Consider the following 11,013-nt stretch of genomic DNA (forward strand, 5'->3'; position numbering starts at 1 on the left):
TTCTTTCTTTTTTAATTCTTTGCAGAAGATAAGAAATCTTCACATATATATATACACATATATATATATATATATATATATATATATATTGGGACTGAGTGAAATTGGAATGTGTGAAATTTTAGAGGCATAATATATACCTGCCTCTAAAGGAAGTGGTGTAACACACACATGCTGGATCTTCATCTGTCTGCACTCAAAAGGAGGTAACAACGTCTTTTTTGAGAGACAAGTTAAAGATATTTTTATCTGAGATGCATTACAGCTTCATAGTGACGAACTGGGGATGGATACTACGGATGCTTCTCTACTTTATGGTCTCAGGTATAATTTATAAAGATTTTTTTATCTTGTAGAAATGATGAAAAATGTGTGTTTGTGTGCTATTAAATAGTACAGGGAAATTTACTCATTTTGCAATTCAACATGGTGCGTTTTGTCATAAATGCTTTGCAGGCTCATCTGCAGGCATTTAATTTCTCAAATCCAATCTTAAGGACAGACTGTTGACGTTGTTTCCTATCAGCGATTCGGTTTCATTCAGGCTTTTTCAAGCTGTTTCAAGTGGCTTCTTTGCTGTGGTATTGACAAAGGTATTTTTTTAAGATAATGTAACAAGAACAACAACAAGCGTCAGGTTAGATGAAGAAAGATTAGGTAACTCTGATTAACAACTTGTTTTAGTTCTGCATTTGATAAATACAAGGAGAGAACCCTCAAACTTAACTTTATATTAGTGGCCTGAGACACATCTTTACAAATTGCCTTTGAATCAAGTTACATTTCAAACCTCTCGTGAATTCTGTTTTTTATTAGGCAAGTTACTTCTTCCCCTCTTCCTTAGAGCACCAGTGGGTGTAGGGACTCCAGTTCTTGTGTTACAATTGTTATTCTTTTATAATTTTATAAAACTGTTCAGACTTGATATTCATAATAATTCATGGGCTAACATAAACAATTTTTACCACGCTACACTCTTCTCCATCTCTGTAATGTTTTACTTTCTTGTTTTTGTAGCATCTTTGGACTCCCCTTGGATAAAGTCAACAAAGCTTGTGGGTAGCACAATAAAAAAAATCTAATCTAAATCCCCATGAATTGGGGTGATACTAATATCTATAACATAATTTTATTTTTATTTTTGTTTCTCTGCAGACAGGAAATAAATGTACACAGCCCACATAGCCTTGTGGTTAGGCTATGTGGTACGTGCTTTAACCATTCGGCTGTCAGGACGCCACCAGATCATTTTATTATTAATACTGCATATGAAACTGATTGAGCATTTGGCCTTCACATTCTCTTTGTATCATTCTTTTAAAGCTTTGTAACATTTTGGTAAAATCTTCCAAGATCATGCAGCAACTCTGCAGGCTAACATAAATAAAAAGTTAAAAACAACTTGTCATGTGAATGCTTGGCTGCCTTAGACAAATTTTTTGGGAAGTGGCAACCTGAAAGCTGAATAAAGGAACACACATATCCTCCTACTACAAGAAAATGTTTTGTATTGAAGTTGCTAGGAAAATCCCCAATTATTCCACTGAAGGAAAGTTTTGAAGAAAAAGTCTAATTTCACTTCTTCTTTAGGCTTTCAATTGTTGGTTTGTTTGTTTGTCTGTTAGCAGGAATACTTCAAAAGTCCGCAACAGATTTGAATGACATTTTTTGGATGGGTGGGGTGTGGCACAATGAACAATCCATTAGATTTTAGATATTCATATTTTTAAGGATTCCGATCTGCCTGAACATGAAGACCACAGGGCATAACATATGTGCTGTGTAACTGATGACGCGTTGATGATGTGTGACCCCGCCTCCTTCTGAGAGCAGAGAGATATGTGTGTGGATGTGTGTGCCGGACCTGCTGGCCGTCCGCGGTGAGAAAGAACAAAGCGGTAGATGACGGGATGAGAGACAACGTAGTGTAACGTTATACAGACATAACAAGACTGCTGAATGAGAGAGGCATCCGCCGATACGTTCAGCAGCCTTGTTATTTGTTAATAATAAGCGGACCACCTCTCGGTACCGCCAGCTGTGAGCTGTGATCTGTTTTTAAAGTCACGCGTTGGCGGAGGTCTGCGCTCTACCGAGTGCCATTCTAGTTTAAGAAATGTAAAAGCTTCAAAATTCATGAGTGGGATATTTATTGACCTATTTTATATCGTAGAACAAAATGTTAAAATCTCTTAATCTTGTGTTAACCACAGATCTTATTTCAGGCATCTAACCAAAACCCATAAAAAAAAAACGTTGACTTCCAGACGAGGGAGCCGGAAGTGATAAAATGATATCTCATTTCCGGGTTTTAGGACTCATTCCTGCAGCACTCATTAGTTGTTCAAATGTCCCAATACAAACCATAAACTTGCATGTACATTGTGGTCTTTGCTTGCACCCAGTCAGTCGCTGCCTGTAGCTATATTCACCATCATCATAACATAATTTAACAGAACAACACAGGAGGTTGAGCAGTTCGGTGAAGGGTACTGTGAAGGTCACTGTTAGGTCATAGATCATTGTTTTGCAAGTCACAAGTAAGTCTCAAGTCCTAAACTTTGAGCACATTTTTTACATACTGCAGTTCGGTTTTTGTTGACCACCATGTAGTTTTTGTACGCGGACGAAATCATCTTTGGTATAATTTTTTCCAACTGGCGCTCGGTAACGTAACGTGAGTTCTTCATGGTTTTCTCCTACAACTTGATTGGATGCTGTCGGATTGGTTCAAACAAAGTGGATCTGGGGAATTAAAGGGACTGTTTGTAACTTCTTACACATATAAATCAATCCGGGTCGGTGTCCCATGTGCGCTCCCATGTGGCTACGCTGTTCAGACTCAGACTCCAACACAAACTACACAAAAGCACCAAAACCGCAAAGTTCTATCTAGTGAAGCCTGTCTGTTAAACAGTGTTGGCCGCGGTCGGAGGACGCGGGGGAGACCGTAGCTTTGGTCTCCAGGGCCGGAGTCTCTGCTGTACTCTGCTCCTCTGCCTGCCTGCCTTCACTCACACACCACGCTCGTTCTCGCTCTTTCACTCCACTCTCACGTGCATGCGCGCACACTACACACTGCAGAAGAGTTAGTTTAGTTCTGAGAATATCTAGTGAATGTACAGTGGACGTTTGTGCAGAAATAACTGCTGCAGCTCCTCCAGACCAACAGAGGTTTCCCGTGTCTTGTGAAGTGACGGGGCTCCGCAGAGAGAAATGTTATCGTCTCCGACCAAAACTCCGGCGTCTCCCCTGTTCCCGCCGGCCGCGGTCGGGAGGCTGAGGCAGGAAAAGCCAACACTAGGATCAGCATTGATTCATGGAGAGACCTTCGTCTGGTCAGCTAACATTACTGCCAAGCAGCTGAAATATAGAGTGATATTGTGCTTTTAGCTGACGTGTGTCGCCTCACTGTTTTGAGCGATGCTTGTTCATGTCTATGTAGAGCGAGCACAAGCGCGAGCAACAGGACGCTGACTTTAGTTGACTTAACGGCCACAGGTGTCGCTGTTAACAAGCAATTTCGGATTCTTACAAACAGTCCCTTTAAGTGTTGATTTGCTAGGAATAAATAGCGTTAACGTTAGTTGATTTCAGAAATGAGTGGACATGAATTGATTTGTGGCACGCTTTTTAAATAACATACTTTTTACTCTTTGGGCTTGGGGACAAGGTATAAAGTATGTTCAAGTCAAAAGGCTCAAGTCCAAGTGAGGTCTCGAGTCATTGGTGCTAAAGTCGAGTCTAAAGTCATCAAATTTGTGACTCGAGTCTGTCTCAAGTCCAAGTCATGTGATTCGAGTCCACACTTCTGACGGTCACCCAACATCCTGTCATTGTTTTATTTTTATGGCTGTTTTTCAGGTACTCGCTCTCTGGTCACAGTCCACCAGCCTCCTGCGCTGACCGCTGCTCTGGGTCATGATGTCATAATGCCGTGTCATCTCAATCTTTCCCCTGATGAGAAAATGAAGACCCCACCGATTCTGTATTGGTCCCAAACACAGAACAAAACTGGAAATCTGTGGACGCCCTCTAAGGAATATGTTGGACGTGTTGACCTTCTGGACAACAATCCAAACACCTCAAACAAGTCCATACTCCTCAAGAATGTCCAGTGGGCCGACAGCGGGAAGTACCTGTGCAAACTCTCTGTCACCCTGCAGAGGAAAAAAAGTTTCCGGAGCAAAGGAAATGAAACTTTACTGAAGGTTTATGGTAAATACAAGGTTTTATATTTTTCATTTCTGATATATTGCTGGACCTTAATGTCCTCACAGGGAGAAAAAGACAAGAGGACAGTATTTACATCTACAAGTTAATCTCAGGGTTCTGTAGTGTTTGGCTCAAGTTAAAGACAGAACTGGGATAACGTTTTGGTTTGTCAGGAGGATTAGGAACAGCTGAGGGGTAGGAATCAGGTTCAGGGCTAAGATTATAGATTGATGAGTTCTTTTAGGATAGACAAGCTCTATAAGGCTAGGCAGGGTAAAGCTCAGATGTGCTTCATGCACAGTCATCTCTAGCCAAAGCTCGAACCATATTTGCTGTGATATATTAGTTGTGAACTTCTCAGGAAATGTTGACGTACATGAAAAAAACATCCCCATCTGGCCGTTGTTGAACTGATGAAGTTATAAATTGTGAGTGATATGAAGAAGAAAGACCAACAAACAGAAGTCTGAGGAAATCCTCATGCTCCTCTGGCACCTCTATTTGCACACCACTTTGGTCCGGACTGAAATATCAGTCATGGCTATAAGGTTTGTCCAGGTTTAGGATTAAAGATCATCAGGATTATTTTATTTACAGTTTTGGTAAGAGTAAAGTTTAAAGTTAGCACTTGAAGTTGGGTTGAGCATAGAATTAGTGTGTAATTGAGTCTTTGTGGTCCAGTCTGGGAAGAGGAGGATTTACAGATTATTGCCAGCTTTCTGCAGTAACATGATTTTGTTTTTCTGGGTTAGGATGAGGGAAACTAAGGTAAATTGTATGCTGGAGAAACCTGAATTCTCTAAAGTCCTATAAATCTGAAAGATAAATAAATAAATCCAACTACATCAGTTTCCACAGCTGAACCCATCTGGCAATTTGTAAAGTTAAGAACCAAAGTGCTCTTTCATTACAGCTGCTCCAATCAGAAAAAATAAAATAAAATTGATCACCGATACTGTTCATACAGTATATGACAGCTTCAGTTGTAAACTAAAAGGAAAATATATGATTACTGACAACCTCATTTTGAGATTTTGGGTTATTTTGCTTCCATAACGTGTCTTCTTTCAGACTAGTGGACAATAAAGATCCAAAATACACATTTAGGCGTTTATGTTACTACTTTGTCTATTTGCGTCTGTAGATTTCTACTAAATTCTCCAAAAGTTTGCATATTTAGACATATAATTCCAGAAAATGTGTAATGCAAAAAGTAATTGTTAACTTTTAACGTAAGTAATGAACTGGGGATGTTTCATGGTGATATCTATTAGTAAATTCCCCTAATCCCCTAGTGTCTTGCAAAATGTATAACATTTACAATAATTTTAAAATGAGTTTTTTTACCTCATACTCTGAGCCAGAAAATCTCCACGTCAGTAGCACTTACATCCACCAGACATCCCAGGTTCATTCCTATCTTTATTCTGAAGGTTTTTACTGAGGGGTTTGTTCATACATCACTTATAGCCTGATTTATCTCATATTTTATTCCTAAAAACATGGCGAAATTCTTTTTTTTATGGCTGTTGATAGTATTTTCTAAATTATGGATTGATAAAAAGAGATATCCAAAATTCCCTCTGTAAAAACCTCTGACACTCTAATGTGTCAACAAAAATAAATAATAATGTTGAACCTGGCTTTATCCAATGTTTAGATCTCTGTTCTGGAAAATTATGCAAATTACTGCATATTTAATAAGATAATGCATCATTTGCATATTTAAACATACAATTTCAGAAAACTTGTAATATGAAAAATAACTGTCTTAATGTAAGTAATCAACTGGGGAAGTTTCATGGCGATAACTATTAGTTCATATTTTTACCCTATTCACCTGGGGTGTCTCCCCCTAAAAGCAAAAACGATTCAATATCCAGGTTCCTCGTGTTCATGTGAATACGAACACCGGTCTTGACTGCGCAGTGACGCAAAAGTAGACAAAACCTTCAATACAAATGTCTGTTTCAGAGTATACAATCACATGCTGTGTACATATACCTGTCTGCATCTCTTTTCAGACACCATGATCTTTAACCTCACCGGTCACAACGACTCTCTGCTCCGCTGTGAAGTGAACGTGACTCGGGATCCCGCGTTTGTTTTGTTCATTTTTCACAACGGATGGAAACTCCAACCTGTCGACTCTGCTCCGGGAGACGCTGGCGCAGATCTGCCCTACGTCACGCTCTCTGAGTCCATTTCTCCGCAGAACGACGGAGAATACGAGTGTCAGCTGCACCTGGACGGAGATCTGATAACGAAAAGCATCTTCCACTACCAACCGCCCGGTAATAAACTCCCTCCTGATCTGATCTAGGTTTCATGCATGCACATGAAACACTTGCTGCTCTGAGTTTCTGACTTGTTAGGGTGTGTTTAAGCTAAAACAGGGTGTTAAGTTGCTCTTTAAAGCTGAAGTGGGCGAGATTGGAGTAAATATTATAAAAAAAAGTTATTTTTATAAAAATCATGTTCCTCTGTGTCCTCCGGTGCTCCTAACGGCATCTGCAAGATTTCACAGACCAGAGGAAAACAAGCAGTAAGAGCTGATCTGAGGTCTGCTGTCCAGCTGCTGTCTATGAGAGCCGGCTGTCAATCACTCGCAAACTCCGACCAAACGGTCAAACTAGGCAGCGCTGATCAAATATGAATCAATATTATGTTACGTTAATGTCTATTTCTCTTCTCAAATGTTTACAGAATCATCTTGTAGTGCACGGTTTAGCTGTAAAATTTGAAAGTTTGTGACGCCACTGCCATTTTAAAATCTGGTGAAGGAACGCCAAGTTCTGGTCACATGACCAGAGTACAGCCAATAGGAACGCTCTCTCAATGAAATGACCTGTGATTGGTCAAAGTCTCCCGTTACGGGCTAGATTTTCTAAAGCCTGAAAACAGAGCCATGAGGAGGAGCAGAAGTCTAGTTATCTCTCAGAACACTTGAATTACAATATGCTGAAAGGTTATTATGGGATTTTTGCCCAATGATGCCAAAAATATATACTGCCTACTGCAGCTTTAATAACTGACTCTTAAGCTGTACTGGAGATTATAAAATAGCACAAATGCTGCCATAAACAGCATGGTTGGAAACACCCTCCTTACCCCGTTATTGCGACTGTTCAGCCTGTTGTGTCCTACATGTCCTGCAGGCGTCAACACAACATCAACTCTGACATCACTGCTGTGGTTCCAGCATCATCCCAGTTATCCTTATCAGTACCCACATCTGAAGAAAAGCTTAAAAACTACAGTGACTATAATTTCCATTGGCCAGAAATCCTGCAGCATGTCAACATTAAAGTGAAGACTCGTTTGATCTTTTTTCTCCTTAGTGGCTGAAGATGGTGGAGATGCTGAAAAAAACGTTTCGCTCTCCGGTGAGTCCGTCCTAAACTGCAGCAAGCGCTCACTTCAAATCTTTCATGTTTTGTTCTTAGATGATCAACTCGCACCCAGTGGTATCTAACAATGCAGCTAGACGGTTTTGTTTTCATTTTGGCTGAACTTTCCCTTTAATTTCATTTTGCTTTAACTGGAGAAATGATTGGAATAAATCCAACACTGTATGTGAGATTAAATCTGAGGAGGACTGCGCTTCATATCAGTGTTTTTTGTGTTTCTCAGAGCCAGGTGTGGTGGTGTTTCCAGAGCCGTGGCTCCTGTATGCGGCTCTCCTCCTGGTGCCCATCACTGTCCTGCTGAGCGTCCTAACTGCCCTGATGATGTACAGATGCGGAGTTTGTCTTCTGGAACAAAAAGCTTAGCAATGGAGATCCAGGCTGTCGGGCCAAGCACCCCCAGAGTCGACTGTTATCAGGCCATTAAATATGTGTTAATGTTCGCTATAAGCTCCATAGATGTGGGTCAGTAGGGGCCTACTACGTTGTTAAAGTGAAAACGAACACGTTGTGGCACAAACAACACAACCACTTTGTTAAAGGTGCTGTTGATTGACAGCTGCTCAGAGGCGGCAAGGCTCCAGCTTGGCTCCGATTCGTTGTTTTCCTCCGGTCTGTGAAATCTTGCAGATGCCGTTAGGAGCACCGGAGGGACATGATTTTTTGTGGGTGTAGTAGGCCTCTATTGACCCACATCTATGGTACTTATAGCGGCTGATAACGCCCATTTAATGCCCTGATAACAGTCTAATCGGCTGGCCCGATGCAAAAGATGAAGTCAAGATCAAAGACATTCATAACCAGGGACAATCAGCTTCTGCCAGTTCAACTTAAAAGGGGAGCACTCTATATTTAAGTATTATTCATGATTAAAAACTAGCAGACCGCAAGCATAACTATTACTGCTCTGTCAAATATTTACATTGGCAGCACCCGTCAAAGTCCCAATACATCATAATGGTTCAACGAGGCACTTTTCAGAAATGTTGACAATGATAAAAGTTATATCGTGGTGCATTCTGTCTGTCATTGTTAACAAGTCACAAGTCTCCATGCAAGGCGGCGTATTGTTCCCGGGTTTCGGCACTGCATGAAAAAACTACTATATACTGTCATGGCGCTCACAGAATACATAAAACCTGAGATCCAACAAGGCCAGCAGTGAAAGATGGTGGAGGATATTCTTCTATACTTCTATATTAATGCATCACACAATCTTTCAAAAATCCTTTGACCAAAATAAACATCAAATACCGCGTCACATTTACCAGGTGTTCTCCTGTAAATAGTTATCAGCCATTAGTATACGTATATCACGATATGGATTGCAGGTTGTAAATAATGGCAATTGATGATGTGTCAAATACATCACTGAAACATGATTGCTCAATTGTTTATTTTTTTATTTTTGCAAAATTGTGTAACATTTAAGGGGATCTATAAGCAGATGATTTTTAAGTGTGTGTATTTGACTGTGAATAATAAATCAAGTCCTATATATGCATATGAAATGATATATTCTTGCTGCTCTTTGGTTGAATGTAGTCTCATGTTGATACCAGTCATGTGTTTTTGTGTGGTTTTGATTTCCCAGGTACGATGTTCCTTCTTCACCAGAAATGTAAACGCCTGGGTCTCTTTTCTAAGTATTAAGCAGCGGTTCCTCCACAACCCTTTCTGTTCCCTTGTATCAAAATGAAGAATATAGACTTTATTGCCCTCTTATGGTGACTGAGGGCAGCTGCACATTGAGAGTGACCCTTTCTTCCCTTTAATTATTAAAGCCATTTTCTGTAATTTATGCAACAAAAAAAACAAAAACGTGAAATACAACCACTTTGCACTGGCTTAACTTTAAGCTAAACAACAAGCAATCAAATTACTGAAGCAAATTTCAAAAGCCTAAATCTGTGGCTGAAACTGAGAGACGAAACTCAAATCACCTCGTGTTTAAAATGTGTCTTCTATTGATGCATCAAACCTGCCTTTTTGTACAAGAATCTGATTTTTGGACGATAAAACAAGTGTGCCACATTGCATGAGCGAATATTCATTCTCACTACGAGTTGTTGCTGTGATTGAATTTAATCCACATATTTAAAAAAAGAAAAGGGATGTTGGTGGAATTAGGGACAGGAAGGTCACACACAAACACACACACACATGCAGGAACGATGCATTTGTCAGGGTGAGGACAGGCATGCAATCAGCACAGTAATCCTCACTGCTGGCGTAATGAAATGTCCAAAACGAGAGATCAGCACACACACACACACACACACACACACACACACACACACACACACACACGCTGGACGGATTCCCCTCTGAGCTGAGTCAGAGAGCGAGTCAGTGCACCTGGGGTCATGTTACATGTGGCTGTGTGAGTGTGTGTGGGTGCCTGTATATGTGGGTTAATGACTAAGACAGAGAGCAATGGTGGCAAGAGAAGTGGGTTTAAAACCCACCAGTTGTCGGTTGAAATGTCAGCGAGGTGGGCTGAGAACGGGACAAGCGAGTAAACGAGAGACTTTCCATCTAGTTATGAGTAACCTGAAGTGAGATTAAAATGAATTGCACATTTTATATCTGTTCAAAATGTAACTTAAAAGGGAGATTAAGTATTTAATACTCTTATCAACATGGGAGTGGACAAATATGCTGCTTTATGCAAACGTATGTATATATTTATTATTGTAAATCAATTAAAAACACAAAACAATGACACATATTGTCCAGAAACCCTCACAGGTACTGCAATTAGCATAAAAAAATATGCTCAATCATAACATTGATCATGATTGATGTTGATCATAACATCACATATTTGTGACATATGTACATTTAACTTTCTTTTACATATACTGCATCTATATATTTGCATATTTGTTTGTGATCAAATTGCATTGATATTCAATATATGCATTAAAAACAAAAATTACATAACTTAAAACAAGACATTAATTGAATAAATAAATAAATACAAATATTACAGATAATAAATAAATAAAATAAATAAAATAAATAAAATAAATAAAATAAATAAAATAAATAAAATAAATAAAATAAATAAAATAAAATAAATAAAAAGAGAAATAATGGCGACCCCCACCCCCACAAATAGATCTCTCTATAATACTCTGGGGAATGTGTTTATAAATATAGGAATAGGAATTGGAAATAAGTGTTCTGACTTTTAACATGATATGTCTTTGGATTTAATGTGTTTTCCAGATCCATTAATCATTTTTCTTTTTTTTTTAATCTAAATGTTTAATGTAAAACAGCTCTGTCTTATCTGTCATATATAATTCTCCTCTAATATAAAAGCCTTACACAGTTTCTCTGTGATATCAGTGTCTGACTATTTGCCAACACGTGGTGGTTTCCA

At 39.3% G+C, this 11,013-nt stretch overlaps 1 protein-coding gene across 5 annotated transcripts; it reads left to right on the forward strand.

Annotated features, from left to right (window-relative positions):
- Positions 1-9,128, forward strand: LOC141778411 (uncharacterized). Of its 5 annotated transcripts, none has more exons than XM_074652653.1 (6): positions 1-206; positions 3,865-4,218; positions 6,240-6,509; positions 7,374-7,438; positions 7,583-7,601; positions 7,849-9,128. In XM_074652653.1, the coding sequence occupies exons 2-6, from the start codon at positions 3,933-3,935 to the stop codon at positions 7,986-7,988; spliced, it is 780 nt and encodes a 259-aa protein (XP_074508754.1). In that variant the 5' UTR covers positions 1-206; positions 3,865-3,932; the 3' UTR covers positions 7,989-9,128. The 5 variants fall into 5 exon arrangements, with proteins under 5 accessions (XP_074508754.1, XP_074508752.1, XP_074508751.1 ...); XM_074652649.1 differs by having other exon boundaries at positions 3-324; XM_074652651.1 differs by lacking the exon at positions 7,583-7,601 and having other exon boundaries at positions 1-324; positions 7,374-7,440; positions 7,830-9,128.
- The last annotated feature ends 1,885 nt before the right edge of the window (positions 9,129-11,013 follow it).

The sequence above is a fragment of the Sebastes fasciatus genome, chromosome 12 (genome assembly GCF_043250625.1).
Source record: "Sebastes fasciatus isolate fSebFas1 chromosome 12, fSebFas1.pri, whole genome shotgun sequence".
Lineage (NCBI taxonomy): Eukaryota > Metazoa > Chordata > Actinopteri > Perciformes > Sebastidae > Sebastes > Sebastes fasciatus.

Excerpts from the sequence above, each read along its gene's own strand:
- LOC141778411 (XM_074652649.1), top strand. The coding sequence starts at position 255 with ATGCATTACAGCTTCATAGTGACGAACTGGGGATGGATACTACGGATG. Across the intron at positions 4,219-6,239 it reads AACTTTACTGAAGGTTTATG|ACACCATGATCTTTAACCTC; the intron begins GTAAATACAAGG and ends ATCTCTTTTCAG. Across the intron at positions 6,510-7,373 it reads CTTCCACTACCAACCGCCCG|GCGTCAACACAACATCAACT; the intron begins GTAATAAACTCC and ends CATGTCCTGCAG.